The sequence below is a fragment of the Haliaeetus leucocephalus genome, unplaced genomic scaffold (assembly GCF_000737465.1).
Source record: "Haliaeetus leucocephalus isolate CR32 unplaced genomic scaffold, Haliaeetus_leucocephalus-4.0 Scaffold722, whole genome shotgun sequence".
Taxonomy (NCBI): domain Eukaryota; kingdom Metazoa; phylum Chordata; class Aves; order Accipitriformes; family Accipitridae; genus Haliaeetus; species Haliaeetus leucocephalus.
This window is the reverse complement of record NW_010973158.1, coordinates 5,776,736-5,794,529: the sequence shown is the minus strand read 5'-3', so window position 1 is coordinate 5,794,529 and position 17,794 is coordinate 5,776,736. Positions and strand designations below refer to the sequence as shown.

Genomic DNA, 17,794 nt, shown 5'->3' with positions numbered 1-17,794 from the left:
TATCCAAGCACACCAACAAAGCAGCACAGAAGGACAGGCTAAGAGCCAAGCCAGAGCCTCGCCAAAACACTGAACTATTCAGACACCAGCCAGCACAGAACCCTGGAGCTGGACTCTGCAGTACAGTGCAAAAACATGGCCTTTCCTACCAGGGAAAAAAATCCCTCTCCCTTTCTCCTAATAGTAATAATAGCAGGGTTTTAGAAAACATTGCAGCCCAGACCTCATTTCTGCCCTCCCCTCGCATTGGTATTGTGACAGCATGTCACAACATATCATTAGTTACTTGGTATTTAGCTAATTTGTGCAAGGGAGGAGGCAAAAGCAGCGTGCAGTCATGGTGAGGGGACTGTGACTTGTCAACATAATGCTGTGGTGTGTTTCCAACATTATTTATTCAATAAAATACGTATGGAATGAAAACTTCATCCTTTGCCTCGCACACATACTAACACCAAGATTCAAGACTGTATTTGAGAAAAGTGTATTTTTTTTAGATCTCCAGAATTGGAGAATGAGGCATACACAAATAAGAGTCTCTAATTTACAGGTTTACTTGTTTAAAGTAGGTAGTTTCAATCATGGTAAAGCAGTTGCTCACAAAATTAAGTTCAGCCTAGAAAAACCTTACTACAGCTTCAGCACACCACCACAAATACTTCTGAGCAGAGATACCTGCTCTATGAATAATGGTGTCACAGTGGCTTACTCCTCATTTCCTCCTACCCACCTGAATGTTTCAGCATCTCAAGCTGGGACACAAATTTTTCAGAGTGCTGGGGTTATTCAGGTGGGTTTGGGTGGCTTTGTTGGTTTTTTTTAAAGGCAATTACCTGCTGCTAAATCAGAAATGGGAAGTGGAAATGGTATGCAGATCATGGGAATGAAGTCCCTCATGCAGTGACAACGCATGCTTTTCCACGCAAAGAGAAGCTGCTTGAAATGTGTGCTCACTTCTCAGCAACGTTGAGATTATGATGTAATTAGTCTGTAATTGCTTGCAGCACCTTCTTATATCAAGATCATGTAACCAAAATACCAATAACTCAAAGTTTGGTTTTGTTTTGCTTTTTAAGCAAGTAACAACCAGCTAAAATAAGTTATTAAAATGCCTTCTTTTTCATAATTTCTTTCTACCTCTTTTACTCTATCTGAAACCAATCCCACTTTGCTAATTAAGAAAGAAAATTTTATAAACAGTTTCCTGAAGTCACAACCAGCGAAATTTAGGTAAGATAGTGTAAGTCTTAAAGTTCTAGGTATCTACCTGGTTTGAAGTAACAATCAATTGGAAGAGCTATGCATTGAAATACAATACTGCTGAAAAAGCTTATATAGTAAAATTCATGAAGTGTTTTTTCAGTTCCCCCAACTGTGTAACAGATTTAAAAAGTAATTCCACTAGTCATTTGTCTTATTGCTCTTCTCGGCACATTTCAGTGCTGAAAGGAGACATGCTCCGTGTGGGACTTCAGGACGTGGTTTAGTGGGCATGGTAATATTGAGTTCATGGTTGGACTCAATGATCTTAAAGGTCTTTTCCAACCTAAACAATTCTATGATTCTATGAAAGCTTCAGATAAAGGTTTTAACTTCTAAAAAACAGATTACAGTAAAATTGATCAGATTGACTTAACGCTGGTAAACTGAAGACTAAAATCACAGCACTACAACATTTGTGATTTACCTTTTGCTCAATCCAAAGCAGTTATTAGCCTGAAAAACCATGCCAGTACTGACTTTTGATGCCTTTTTGGTTAAAGTACTCTCCAGTGTCAATACCTACTCCCTCAGAACATGTTCCACACAGCAGGTTTAATTTACTTCTTTTAAACAAACATGGATTGGCTTCACTATTAGCTGGTGGGAGCTGGGAGAAAAGTAGAAGTCAAACCAGAGGGGCGGCAACTCCTTCATTTTCTGGCAAGTGAAGCCATTAAGAAAAACTTCTCACAATACTTAGGGTTTTGTTCTGTTTTAAATGAATCTGCAAAGTCTGGTTTTGTCAGATTTTAAATTTAAAAAAAAAAACCACCACACTTACTTTCTAAAATCAAATCAAAGTTATTTCAAATATATAGCTTAAGTAGTTTCTGCAGTGCAAGTCTCTCTCCCTCGAAGACAACGCAGACAGAGAAAAATACCGTTTGGCTTTTTCATTAGTATAAGCAGGAGAAACAAGCAGAACTGGCATAAGTGATGGAAGAGGCAAAGTCCCTTACTATAGCATATACAGCAGTAGGGTTTCCCTATAGCTGTGATAGACATGTCAGTTTGTCACCCTGAAGAGATATCATAATTTCAGAAGACAGGAAATAAGTTCTTGTATCACAGTGGCAATTCCTACACATGAAACCTTGTGGCACAGGAGGACTGAACATGACTGAAGATACCAAATTATATTTGTCTTTATAATGGTACAACTATCATTACTGCCAAGGTCTTTAACTTCCCAGATACAACTGAGGAACAGATTTTAATAGTAGCATAGGAGATGGTGTGCTTCCTTGCCTGAAAATTTATCCACATTAAAGTCTAAAATAGTTTCTCAAGGAAAAGTAGCAAAGATTCAACAGCAGATCACTGGGAAAAGAAATGCTGCTCATCCGCCATAGTCACATGCTGCCACAGTAAGTTAAAAGAAATGCTCTGCTTTTTCTACAAATACCCATTTTTACCCTAAACAACCTACAATTTCTAAGGGGAAAGTTTGGCACATTAGAAAGGATAATTAGTAAAAATTAGTTGGGCTCAGTTTTACATGAAAATAGAAGAAATTGGGGAGTTTAAGTACTCCTTTTAAGTAAGGAGTAGAGATGGCAGAGGGTCATTAAAGACTCTCTACTGAATACTTCCTGTATGACAATACCAAAAAGCAACCCTGATGTACACTTCATTTTCCAAGTCAATTGTAAAACAGTGAAGAAATTGCCTAAAGGGTGATGACAACAGGTATGTTAAGAGGAATTATAAGGTTGGGAAGAGGTTACCAGTAGGGTAGCCTCAAGGATAAAGTCAACAAGCTAGTGTTATGCAGTGCATATGCCAGCATCATCAATGAGTAACTAGTAGATGTACTGCTGACAGAGCTGGCAATTCTCTGATACAGTGAAAGATCAAGGTCAACCAGTTCTGCCTGTAAAACAACTCTTTAAGACTGAAGCAAGAGAATAGATGGAGATTTGTGCAGTAGTGAGTTCAGAGTCATGCACCTGGAGGCTAAACAACTCTGATGAGCTGGGAGAATATGAGGGGAAAATAATGTCTGCTTCCTATGGCTGTTGTACATCAATATAACAGTGTGACCATTAAACAAGCCTTTCTAAAGGCCTTAATGCTTTTAGCCACCTGACAATAATTTCTTCTTAAACAGCAATCAGTCAGAATTTGCAAACATGGTTTTAATTCAAGTCTCTTAAATGCAGACAGAGAAGGACTGCTAAAGTACATTCCTCATTACCTCAAAAACGAGAAAAGTAGGGGTTTGCACAGTTCAGCAGAACTGAAGGCCTGTAAATCAGCTAATTACATAGGCAGCAGAGATCAGGAAAAAAAAGCAATACTGATCCAACAACCACCAAGAATTAAGGAGCTACAAATACAGCTGGCAATAAAGACATTCATAGTGAGGGAGATATATAGACCTCTGAAACAGCCTTTCAGTCCGAATTCAAGAGGTAGAAACAAGTAGCTCGACTAGTAAGTCTAAATATTTTAAACAATTACAGTACTTTTGTCCAATAGTCTGACTCATAAAGCATAATGGATTAGATTTCCTCACAAGCTTAAGTAATTTGTGACTGATTATATTGTTTTTTTTCCCATAAATTTCCTGTATAACACAGATCTACTTCTTTCCAAGTTTCTAATCTTGATTAGATTTCTTCACTGTTACTGGGCATGAAGATGATCACTCCACAGAACTAAAAGCTGATCATTACCACTCCAGTGAAGACAGAGAACATCACACTATATGCTGCCCTCGAGTTGTCCTTTCCACTGTCCTCAGGAAGGACATCACTTGACATTTATCCACACTCTATTTCACCAGCCATGTCATTGCCATCTTTTGTATTTACTGCTCCAAGTACCCAAGTTTGCTGCCTCACTGCATACACTCACCTCCAGGGCATTTATGACTATACTGAACAGGGCAGACTCCTGGAGAGCTCTACTTGGTACCCTCCTTCCTTGTGAAAGCCAGGGAGCACTTACTTCTACCATCCACTTCTCACTTTTGAATAAATTATTTATACATGTAAGGATTCTTCATCTAATCCCATGACTATTTAGTTTCTTAAGATTTTGGTGAAGTAATCATTCGAATGTACAGATCTAAATAATGACATTTATTTTTAAATGCTGCCTTTAGCCTGAGTACACAATCGTCCTGGTATATGAAAGGAATTAGGAAGAGAATAGATGTGACTGACACCAGGAAACAGTGGATATGTTTCAGACAAACAGCTTTAATCATCTGTGCTTAAGCACTGGGTAGCAATAGTCTTTCTCCAGAGTTTAGAAACAAAAGAAATTTAAAAGATTTTGCTGTCTTTTCTCCTAACACTTCAAGAAAAGCCACAACCACTTTGTGGTATTATCTAAGGCCAACTTCATTAGTGTAGCTTTAAACCAGAACGGACACCTAGACTTCTTAAATTAAAAAAAAAAAAAAAAAAAAGGCATAAGTAGTATTTTGAGGTTTAAGTCTCCTTATACCAGAAATTAAGACAGAAAGCACAAGCTAACATTCCCCCTGAATATGCTGTAGAGATTTCATTACTAACTGCATCAGCAAAAACAACCCATAGTATTCATTTGTACAACACTAGAAATTCTGCCTGGAAAAACACGCATTTTGTGAAAGGTTGGTTAAAACTTTTGAGTTCAGTGTTACTCTGTATAACTGCTCACATTCTATGGGGATTGGTTATGGTATCATACAGCTCTTTGCAGATTAAATTAAGACACTGGCTTCTCCTCAGTACCAGAACAATGCTACTTCCCATTTCTTAAAAGAAGCTGTGAAGTTCAGGAGGGCACCTAGTAAGAAATATGCTTATACCATCACTCCACAGTTCACCAAGATCAACTGCTGCATTTTGTCATTCAGCTTTCTCCAGAGGAGATTGGTAAAAACCATCTCTCTGCATGGACATTTTACTGCTCAAGGCAGAACAGAAAGAGGTACAATGGGGTGAGCCAGAGGAAGGGAATCAGAAGAGGCAGCACAAAAAGGAACTTTCCCCCTCTTTCACTTACTTTCCCTGGTGCTCATCTCTGGTTTCTGGTGTAGTCCCTTCCCTTTTTCACCACCCCCTTGAGTCTCTGGTCTCTAAGTCCTGGATGTCAACATCAAGTTATTGACAACTAGGTACGAGACAAGTAAAAAATCTATGCCACAGACTGGGGTTTTTGCTTAAGTGACAAGCCTTTAAATATTGCAACTCCCTCTCCCTATGTTTCTCCCTATTCCATTTTACCTTTTTGTATACTCTACTAAATAATACCTTCAAAAACAACTCAAACCACTGTGATCGCTTAGCTTTCTCATAGTTATGACCAAGCTTCACTCTGCACTTTAAAAGCCCTTGACTGGACCTCCTTCCACTGTTAGGCTGCCAACTATTTTACTCAGTTTCATACACTGCATGTGTTCTTCATCCCTGTATTAACAAATGTACCTGAAGGACTGAGAAAAGTACAATATTAAGTCCACAGACTTAAGCAAGTTGCTGCAATTTATTTATTTAAAATGAACTGCATCTGGCAGGAGTGATTTGTACAAGTATCAAACCAGAAGTGGTGTTCCTCAGATCCTTCCTCACCTGATTTCAAACTGAGCCCACCAGAACAACCTCACCGTGGACAGGGGAGAAGTGGGGCTAAAGCTGGATGCAGCAACTGCCATTTCTTAGCCTCTGTCCCCCACAGCACTGATCTCACCCAGGAATTACTCATCAATTCAAAGTGCATCACCCTGCACATTAATCCTTCACATAGTACAAACATGGGTTGTTATTATGTTGGCTTTAAACAGAGTTTGAACAAACACAAATTAGCAGTTTATTCCTCAGAATAAGCTTGGGTTCAGAGATGATACTGATCTGCAGCAGTACAAGATGAACAGTTAGTATCAAGTAGAACTTATGCCAGATTATGACGTCCAACAGCATTGCCCAGAAAGGTTGCCAGTGCCATGAATATTCAAAAAAAACATGAAAACATTACTCTCCTCTTGAAAAAGTTTACCAGGTAAGAGGCAAAGTCTTGTTCAGAGCATAATAAAATTACTAATACATAACCTGAAACCTGAAAATTAAGTTAAAGGATGCAAAAGTCCACTCTAGTGTCAAACAGCAGCTTTTAATTTCAGTTAGTTGCAGAACTATCAACAGTGGGCCATAAAGCTTTGACACTGCTGAAAAAAAAAAGTGCACATGTACCAATCTAACAGTCTCCAATAGGCTTCATTACAGTCCCCTACTTTGTCAGCCTCCACCACAGCAGTCACTACATTTGTGTCTCAGGAAATCTATGAATTAGCCCAGTAAGTGCTTATGTTGTTAATCAAATAGGTGCTTTCAAGAAAAGTTTCCCTGCAAAATATAACCCTTTCACAAACAGAGCATAAAAGAAGATTAGTTCCTTTTGCCAGAAAAGAAGTCAGTAGATTGCCTCCAAAGTATGATTGTGCTAATCTGTAAGAAGGAAAAGTTACATTGATACATGTGGTAGAAGGAGACGTTTCTGAAAACATTAAGCCTAATGCCTAACAGGTTAAAGCTGGCACAGGAGCAAAGCTACATAGGTTCCTTTTGCGAAGGCATTGTGATACTGAAGACACTAGCCTTTGCCAAACCAAAATAAGAATGTTTTGGTTTTGTTTTTTGAAGTAGAAGACAACATGACCTGACCACCTAAATATCTTCTGGATGCATTCAAGGTGGAGAAATTAAGTTCTACAGGCCCATAATGTTCGTTTCTCTCAAAGAAGTCCCAGATAGCAGAGCTCATCCCAAAGAATTGACTTCCTCAAAACTGTTTACTAGTGAACACCTCCCCTGTGAGGAACATCAGTTTTTGCATTGCCTGTTTTAGTAGCAACAGTTGTCGCAAACTACTTTGTTCCCCAGAAACTCAGTGCTGCAGTTTGGCTGAGTTAGAAGAACTGAACTCTTGCCCTCTCATAAACCAGTCCATCATATAGAAACTCACCAGAGGGTTGTGTCCCTTCAGCTCCTGAACAGAGCAGCTAGGCAAAGCTTTGGTAGGGAACTACAGAAACCCTGCTCAGAACCCAGCACAGGTAGCAGATGAAACTCAGCAACTCTTGAGCTGCTCTGTTCTTCTGCTCCTTTGGTGAGAAGAATGCTTCAGAGAGGTCTCCTTTGCTCTGTGCTTCTCTGTCCCCCAACTGCACCCACCCTTAGATCTAAGAGAAGCTGCATGGGTGTCACTGAGGGCAGTGGTCTTAAGAAGCGAGATGACTGGAGGAAGAAAAAAACTGATTGGAGGTGAAGTCACCAGAAAAGACCAACTGAATAGGACACATGCAAACAGGCATGGTTGGACCTCACTGCAACAGAAAGACACTGACATTAATTTGTCATTTATACTTGGAAGAGCTGATCTCATGCAAACAGCTAAAGACCAAAAATGCCAGACCAAGTACATCATCTTAAAGATTAATTTCAGAATATTCCTAGATCTGCAGTCTAGAGCCACTACCCTCTCTAACTAGTCATGGCTTTTAGACTATTCTGAATTACCTTCTAAACATCTCTAAAAAGACTTGGGAAGGTAGAATTATCAGAAAGATCTTCTGGGGTTCTTGAAACATCAGTCATCATAGATGTGTGCTGCTCCAGACACAGGTCTAGACATCTAAAGACATTCATTTTTCCAGAGCACTACCAAGGCTTGTTGACCCTAAGTCTCCAAAAATTATAATACTAAAATTGTGCTTCCCATCCAGACACAGAAGACAATTTGTAAAACTGAGAAGTATCATACTGTGAAGTGGCACTCGGAAAAGAATAAACAAGAGTTTCTTTCCCAAACATTTTATTTCCTGGTAAAATGTGGCAATGGGAACAGAAAGAGTTCATTAATGGAACTGTGAATTCCAAGAGCATTCTTTTTTTTTCTTTTTTTTTTTTTTTTTTTAAATCCCTGAAAGTTTTTAACACATCTTATAAAGCTTCATAAAATGTTCTGAAGACAAATCAATGTTCAGGCAGCCTAGTTTATTTTATGCAGAAAGAGAATTCTTAACAATGAAGTATCTATTCCTTACTCATTACCACAGGGTTTGTTGGGTTTTTCTTTTCTTTGAAGTTGTTTTATAATCCACTATGGGCCTACCCCAACAACTGAACCAGACAAGACCTTTTATTTTTATACAGCAAGATGTTCAGGCCATTTCTTACTGCACTCTGAAGACAAGCAAGCTGTTAGTGCAGCAAGGGGCATATGCATAATATTTCAAGCATTTCTGCTTAGATTTCATGAGGCTTAAGGGATTCAGGACTAAATAACTGGCTCAGCAATACCTATACATTGTTGAATGCTAAGGGGAAGGGCTACAACCACCCTACTACTCAATGAAATTTTTTTTTTTTCACATGTTGCAGATGAGTCCTTTTGCTTCCCTTAGCTTCCTATTACAAGTTCTTCCTTCTATTTTGTGATGTGACAAAGCTGAGGTGTAAGTCTTACTTAGGAACAAGTATCCTGTTCGAGGTAGCCTTTAATTAGGGAAGAAAAGTTTGCACAAAAGTGCGATTTATCAACTCTTATTTGCCCAGTATTAGACCTGATTTTTACCATCCATTCCTTCATTGAGAAGCCTGTTCCTTTCAAGAAAGTCTCATGGGGGATAACACTTTTCACTAGATGTGGGATAATCAGCATTACTGCCCAATAAGCTTTCATGAGCCAGCTGTGTCCCTGCTGAGGATATTGACTCTGGAACATACTACTTCCAAAAACTTAAGCTGCCTTGGAAAAAGTCTCAAGCCTCCACTGAGTCAGTCCAAAACAAAAACCAGTCTGAATGTCAGATTCTCATATTCCCAGACCGATCAACTTTCCCATCCATTTTTAATAAAGACAAGCCTGAAGCTAGAAAGCATTCAACTGCAACCCACTTTCAACTCAGCAAGTTGTAATAACTCAGATATCATACTCCCTAGTTATACAGTTCACCCTAGCTCTAAGTTTTCAGTAGCCATAAGTGATTTTTCACCTCTTGCATGAAGGTAAAGAGTTCCCTGACTCTAAAATTGAGACTAAGAAAGCCAGTTAGGTTAACATGTTAACTACACAGAGCAGTAACATACACACTACGGTGATTACTTTCTCACTAGGTTCCAGAAAACCTGTGCTGCTTTAAGGTTTGTAAAATATTCAGACTGAAGAAAACTGATATGGATAGCCTGTATGTTACATAACTACAAGTGCTTTAGAATTTTTTTTTTTTTTTTTAACCTCTCAACATGGAGGCCAGAAGTGATTGTTCCAATTACATACTCCAATCGCCAGCACAAAGACAGGCAATAAAATTCACTGTGTGAATCCTCAAAAGTACCATAGAAGAAAAATATCAGAATAGACTAGCATCACTGGCAAGTCAAATTCAAAGTTATAATTTTAGATAACTTGGCAGTTAAAGTTACAATAGCTGTCCACACCACTCCTTAAATGTTTATGCTTCTGTGTAAATTAGCTATAAGTCAGATGTTTCTCCACTGCTTTAAAGCCAGAAAAAAAAAAAAAAGCATCTCAGTTGACTTTATTACAGGAACGTCTTCAAATCTAAAAATGGAAGATAAAAAAAAAAAATCAAGCAATTCAACAGATTATCTAACTGCATCTGAAATGCCTCTTTAGAAGTCCAAAATTGCACAGAGCTGCAATTGCTAGTTTACCTGTGCACATATCAATTAAGGTACACATCAACCCTACTGGAAAATAAATTTTCCTGAAGTTGTGCTGAAGATGTATGTCAGTACATGTAAAAATTACAAACTTCAGACTATTCTCCCCAAAAGTGAAACTAAGCTAATGATAACTGTTGTGTCTACCTTCTATTTACTGCATAGGACTAATGCATGCTCTAACAAATAAGCATTTAAGGGAAAACTAGAGTAATGCATATAGAGGTTCTGCAGATTTCTGTTTACTTGTTTTAAATGACTGCTTCCATCCTTAAACCAATTTAATATATACTTCTTATGATTAATTCAGCATATACATTTATCAGAAGACCAAAGATTATGACCATCTCTAATATAGTTGGGTCAATCACTGCAGGCAGAAACAACAAGATTTATTTTCATGTTCAAGACTATTCTGAATAGTTACATTTTGGTTTTCTAAACAAGCTCAAACCTTACTAAAAGCCCGAATACAATCAGGCTTAAAATATTGTTAGAAAAAAAACTACTGAAGAGTTAAATTGTTCTTTGTAAAAATCATGTGGTCTTGAAAACACTGAGCCTCTTTTCTACAAGCAACTAGATTTTCAGCCTCTGTATCCCATTTTGAAGGGTTTAAAGAGTCATCACATTTTTTTTAAACCTAAGAAAACCCACTGAGTCCAAATTAGACTTATTTCTCTAGAAAATATATGGAAGCAACAGTCACTAGTTACAGGTTTGTGCACTCCACTGCAGTGGAAGTTTTAACATCACAAGTGTTTAAGTTATCAGACTAACCCATTCTGAACAAGAGATGTATTCATTCCATAGCATTTTGGAAGCCTGTAGCATTCTTCTCCCCAATGACAGAAGCCTAGACTAACTAATACAATTTAAATCCTCATCTCCATTTTTTCTGCTCCTAAAACAAATGAGATTAGTGATACTAGCAGTTACAGATTGGTTCCAGATTTTCTGTGCAAACAGAAAGTAGCAAAGGTACCTTTCACATGCATATGACTATAAATACATGGGGTTTTGCCTATATAGACTGTCTTCAACTCACAGTCACAGTGCTGAACTCTTGGAAGGCATACATTTTACTCCCATCACCAAAGCTCCCTATATATTAGCTACTTACAGAGAAAATGGGCAGGGTGAACCCCACTGTGTAGAGGACAGTGGATGTGATGGTACTGTCATGGAACGGATACTTGATGCTGTCATCATTACAGAAAAAGCCTCTCTGATACGGTTTTATTTTGGCCAAGTTTAGAACACCAAGGGGTAAGCCAGCTGTTGGGGGAAGGAAAACAAAAAACAAAAACAAGAAATACATGTGGTTAAATCAAAAAAAAAAATCATTTTTAAACATGCATGGAGGAAGCTACCAAACATGCAAAACTCAAGTTTCCTAAGTATCATGCAATGCACACACTTACCAAATCCTGTTTATAGAAATTTATCTCTTTTAGAAATCTACTTCAGAAGGACTCTGAGGTTGCCCACCAGATACAGAAGTTAAGAATAGACTTCAAAGTCCTTTCATCAGTAAGGTGAGTTGCCACACACTGAGCCAAGATGACACTTAAGGAAAGCATTTGCCACCCACATGACTGAATAGCTCTTGAGGGCAGGCTGCCTTTTGTACCCCCTCCTTCGCCACCACCCCATGACATTGCCTTGTATCTGAATTACCAGCCTTGTTCTATACACTATAATCTGGTTAGTGTTTACAGAGAACAAGACAAAAATACATACAGATTTTGTTGTAGTTCGGGATTTAAAAGATTTCATGCAAGTAGTTTTCATGCAGGTAAGGGGAACAAGAAAACTGCAGAGACACCAACAGGGACAGTGAATGGACTGCATCTGAAGGTAACGAGATTTGTACTTTAAGAGTCGCATTTACACAGCGTTTGCACACTTTGGAAGATTTCTGCATGAAAATAACTAAGTTATTAACATGCAAACTGAAACCTGGGTACAAGTGATAGCTGTCTGAACTTACACTGTGTGACATATTACCTATTCCCTCTCTTAAAAGGTCACTTCCACTATACTGGCAGTCACGCCAAAGAAGCCATCAAGGCCTCTGACAATTACATTCAGGTCTGTAACTCATTTCTGACAAGAAGAATCAGCTAGGGAATAGACATTTGCGGGAGCAGTGACCTCAGAAAACCCAAGTTTGTCATTATACTCTACTTTTTCACCCCCCCCATTTCCTTTGGTCCCCTGAGCAAGTAACAGATGGGCAGTGGATAAATTAGGCAATGCTGTAAGAATTGCAAAATCCCCAAACAAAAACAAAAAAAGTAGATTTTTGTTTAAAACAAGGTAAAAAAGGGCAAACTAAACTTTCTACTTTCCCCAACATCCATGTAATATGCAATTCTGCATATAGATACTCTATACGTAAATGAGATAAGTGCAATTATTGAAGCAGAAAAGACTACTCACGATATAAACAAACTGCTGTACTAAGAACAAAAAACATTTCAATGAAGTTCATGTGATGAGAGATTGCTTTGATTTCTGGTGACACTTGTTAAGACTATCAGATAAGTCACTTAAAGGGGTTTTAAATAAGCTTATTTCTACATACTTCATTAGAAGAAAAGACATCAAGAGTGAAACAGTAGGAACAGAGTGATAAATCCTGGCCCCTTCTTTGGGCTGCTAAGCCACAGTGCAAAAGCTCGCGAAGTGCATATTGAAACTGTGTATGTACTTGGTAATACCCCAACTCCTCTTCTAAGAAAATTGCTATGGTCACAGAAGGCAGTTTGCCAGGAATTTAAACCCTCCTATGGAGCAGAGAGGAATTTTTTCCACATAGCATCCAAAATCCTAAGGACTGTTCACTGCCTTAACAACTGGGGATGCTGATGCAGCAAAGCACTTCAGCAGATGCTTATCATCACCTACAGCAAAACTGAACAACAATGCAAACAGCATTATGCTTGTTCAACTTTAAGCACAAAGTTATTCATGAAGCAGGATGACATACCTTCCAAGCAACTGCATCTCAAAGGTCTCCCTCCCTCCTCTGCTTTAATGATTGAGAAAAGAGCTACAGCTTGACAGAATGCAGATGGCAGAAGTAGCCAAAACAGAAGAATCGCAGCCCTTCAAATACAAAGGGGGCCACACTGAAGACCTTAGAAAGTTCACTGGGATCTAAGGACATTGCTGTATGTTCACATGTCTGGAGCCAATTTTCAGCTCCACTCAAGGCTATGGCAAGATTCCACTAACATAAGTCAGAGCCCATGTTTCCTGTCTTTATCTCTGCTATTGCATACCCAGCGTCAGGATGATTGAGTGGCAAAGCCATTACCTATTTGATACAATCCTATCTTCTCAAACAGGTCACCAGATTTTCACATGTGGAAATACCACATTTTCATGGTTAATTTAAACAGCAGCTTGTGTTTTGCAGAAGTTGACTACTTAGACATACCTCTGTTTTCCAAGAAAATTGCTACAACTCAACACCAAGAATTTTTCTGTTTCATTCAATTACATTTTCAGCCTTCCAGCTCAACCTTTTTTAGCCAACATTGCTCAGTTTTTAGAATAAGATTTTGAGGTGTTTTGCTTTGGTTTTGTTTCTGGGTTTAAATTCATTAGGACAGGCTATTTTGGTTTTATCAGCTGAAGTATGATCTCTAAGTGCTCCAGTTCAGAAACTACAAGACACTGCAGCAATTCACTTGCAAACATGACAGAGTTCTTGGCTCAAAAATTCCAGATTTCTTGCCACCAAAGTAGACAGATTTACAGTCATGGGTCACGTGTTTTTTTCAAGGAAGATTTCTTTAGGAACTGGAAGAGAGCTATTACATGAGTGTACATGAAAAAGAGAAAGTACCCTACGTTTCACAAGCAGTCTTTTAAGCCTACCAGCAAAACAAACAACCAGTTTGAATATGAAGGGGGTTTTTTTTGTTGTGTAACTGCAGCAGGAGATAATTAATCGCTCTGTAACTTAGTTAAGGCAGAAGCTTGAGGGCTTTTATTTTTTAATTAGGGAGAATTCCTGACAGTAAGTGTTATGCACTCAGTTTTCATTAAACAAAGAGGAAAGGAACTCAAGATTTAATTTAAGCTTTCTTTTCTTCCCATTAGTCTTCTTTATGTGAAACTTTTTTATAAAAACTAGTTCGAGAAAACTTTTACATAACCAGCAGTTATCCACATTTTTTCTGGTGCCTATACATTTAATATTTCTTCGTACATCTTTGTTCCTTTTACATCTGTTTCATTGAAAGAAAAGGATGCACCTTTTTGTTAAATCAAATTGATTTGACTACATTATGCAATGCTTAGAAAGTACTTTAAAAGTGTGTAAACTAGAGTTGGAATTTAGAAATATGTTTCTACTTTCAAACATGAGATATTAGGAAGGGGGAGAAGAGGAAAAGCAGCAAAGGGGTCAGATGAGGACAGTTTCACCAAAGCGACTGCAAAATTCATTTGTATAGTCCATAGTAAAAGAATACAAGAACCTGGAAGTTGGTTATACATCTTACACTAACTGTCTATTACCATTTTTTACATCACTGTTAGAATTCCAACTGCAATCTAAATGATGCACTGCTTTCCAGCAGTGGAGTAGAAGACTATGTGAAATGGTGTTTAGTTGAATGTTAACCTACCCCAAACAAGTAGTAGCATTTTTACTATTGCTCATTTTACAGGGAGAGGAGACAACACTTAGTACATGTAAGCAAACAATCCTGAAGTTTTCACTGTAAGAAAAAAAAAAAGAAAAAAACACACTAATGTACATAACAGGCCAGTATTGCCATCACAGGGGCCAAGCATCTCCATGACTTTTAAGCAGGGTGACTGTACACTGGAATTCTGAGGAATGCACACATGTTCAGTTTCATTAGCTTCTACAAACTGGAGGAAAGGGTGAGCAAGACCTAGTTAAAGATTACAAGGCTAAAACGCAATCTTGTAGATCAACTCTCATACTTGGTCCTCTTCACAACATACCTCCTCTTCCTTTTTACCTAGCCAGTACCAGCAGTAACCTCTGAGGGTGCTCTTGTGATCTAGGCAACTTTGTACCTTAAGGGACCATAATCGCTCAGCTGTTATTCATATTCTCTAAAGCACCTTCAGCTGTGAAAAAAGACTGTTCCTTGAAGTTCCCCATGCTTCAGACTTAGAACTGGAGTTTCTCTATTTTCCATTAAAATTTATCTAGTTAGTCACTAGTCCTTGACAAGATCAACAGGTTCTGGGCCATTTTGCTCGGTAGTAGCAAGAAACAGCAGTCCTCTGATCTGGTTTCTCTCCCCTTTCGTTATAGAAGGAAAACAATCTGATCACTCAAGTGCTCTGGAACTGGCCCATCCAAGATCTTGTAAAAGACTGGGAGGCACCTCTCCTGTAATGCTCATGCAAACAGACTCTGGCTAAGCCCAAAAGCTACAGCAGTAGTAACAAAGTTGAACAGGAAAAGAGACTGCAGAGATTTGAAGCCTTTACCTATGAAAGAGAGGTGAAAGCTTCACATGTATGGACAAGAATAAAAGTGCACAGGAAAGAAAGGGAGAGGAGAGAGGCAAGTCTGATACTTGAATTACTGAGCAGGGGATGCAGGGAAGGAACAGCCTTAAGTTTTTGGCTAGAACTGTACAACAGGGCAACAAACATTTGTACAGAGTGAAGCTAAGCTAGCTGAAATAGTTACATGGGGCTATGCTGAGTTCACAAGGAGTTTCCAACTCTAATTTGTAGGTTCAAGCCAGTTGTAGTGTAGTTTCCATTGAAAACCTACCGATAATTCATAGCAATATCAACAGCCTTCAGGGAACTCGCATTTAATCAGATCTGGCTGGACAACACAGCATGGCACAAAAGCCTGTAAGGAAGGAAGGGAAGTCCAGGGTGGGAGACTAGGCAAGAAGTCACTGTGAGAATGGTTCTCCACCCATAGAAAGGGAGTATCAAGAAAAAACAATACCCAAGGGAAGGGGGAGGCGAAGTCTTCCTTTGGAAAAAAAAGAAAATAAACCAAAAATCAACAAAAAAACCCAAGACTGTTTAATGAAAAATATGTCATTTGTTACATTTTAAATAATTTTTTTAAAGATTAAAACAAAAAAAGTAATTTAAGTTCCACAATTTATCCTACAAATGGAAGCACTGGACACCAAACTATGATCGTTTTACAACGTGTGAAACACTGCACTATTATTCTGATCTGTGGCGTTTATCACACCTATAACTTTAGAGTTAGGTGCTTAAGTCTGGAGGCATAAGGAGTTAGATTCTGATACTCAGGTGTCCATTTGGCTTTGCTAGCAAGCTGCATGGGATATTTTTCCCTAAACAGGGAAAAAACAGCATTTATAGCTGAATTAGCCTCTTCTACAGCTGGCAGTTGCCATAAATACTTAAGATCAGCAGGGAATATTGTTCAAGAGGAGGTAGCTTCAAGGTCTAAAAATACTGTGTGTTCTACTTAAAATTTAGGAACATTTTCCTAATTAAGTCTATGGACACAGTTTTAGATAGGTCTTCCATTTATAAACTATTTAAGTTTTATATCTGAAACAAAAGAGAGTCTTGAAGCTTTTAATTGTTCCAAGTTATACTGTACCATCTAGTTCAGAACCAAGTGTGGTGCTCAAAAAACCTGGCTATGCTTTCAAGAGCACCTCAAGACAACCTAGACTGTCCTGCCCTTCTCCCACCTCTAGCCATCCACTGCTATCCCCTTCCTTGTCACAGCACTAGGTTTTCACACCAACCTGTCCAAAAAAAGAAAAAGCCCATGCCCACACAACACAGGTTCTTCAGGAGCACTTGCTCATCTGGCCAAGTGCATGACTCTTAGAGCCAGTGTAAAGGACAGAATAGGAACGTGTAGCCAAGGGTGTGGAAAAAGGGAGAACAAGGACGGTCTAGCCATAGTTTCAGATCAGCTTAAACACCTTGTGAAATTGTTTCCTGGTCAGTGGTGCCTTCTCCTCCAGTTTTAAGTAGTTCAAAGGAATGCGCTATTTTTTGTAAACATCCCTTAACTAACCCCAATTGGCCTTCTCATCTGTGGAAGCAACCAAATCTTCACTTGAGGCTCTGTGCCATCTTAAAAACTTGTGCTAAATTGGTGTTTCAAGTTCTCCAAGACACACAAGACTCCTACCTGGTCCTCAATCAGGAAGTTCTTCTCATTTAAACAAACAAATATCTAGAAACTGGGAGAAAGGCAGTTACCCTTAAGAGAGCCTGTGGAAAAGGAGAACATTCTAGCGTGATAATTAACCAAAGCTTTTTCCTCATCCTGTACTGAACTCACAAGTAAGTGCTAATTAAGAGAAACTGTACTAGACTAACATGAGACTGAGAAGAATTTTTATATTTCTCTATACTTATCCTGAAAAATAGACTCAATGCATTCTGTACTTGATGTGCTGACAGAAAGACAGTTTCAGCTTTTGTAAAGAAATCCACAATCTACAGTTAAGTTGGGGGGTGTCAAGCATGAATTCTGGCTGTATTGGAGAAATAATCTCTGTAAAACAACAGCAAATGACAGCCTCAAAAAAACTCAGTTATTCAGCTAAAGGCTGCTCATTTAAGAAGAAGGTACTTTTCATAGCTTACATTCTTATTAGAGAGATGATGCTGTTAAATAACCCCACAGACAGATAAATAGCATCATTCTGAGCCGAACCTATAAAACTGGTAATTACTGAGGGCAACGGAAAGTTTAAGCTCTCTCACTCTTATACATTTATTTTTGCTTTTATTTTCAGCCAGGACAACCATGTTTGCTTTGCTGCTCATTTTGTAATGTACAGTCTGGGGGAAGGTAGTATGCAAGAGATTTATCTGTCTGTGGG

General features: G+C 38.5%; 1 protein-coding gene across 1 annotated transcript in view; it reads right to left on the bottom strand.

Annotated features, from left to right (window-relative positions):
• The window catches only part of PPAP2A (phosphatidic acid phosphatase type 2A), a 60,260-nt gene that overhangs the window by 40,190 nt on the left and 2,276 nt on the right, over window positions 1–17,794 (bottom strand). The window contains exons 2-3 of the mRNA XM_010580594.1: window positions 11,065–11,219; window positions 1,804–1,870 (exon numbers count right to left, since the gene is read on the bottom strand). Of these exons, the coding sequence (XP_010578896.1) occupies window positions 1,804–1,870; window positions 11,065–11,219 (222 nt within the window). The remainder of the gene's footprint in view (window positions 1–1,803; window positions 1,871–11,064; window positions 11,220–17,794) is intronic.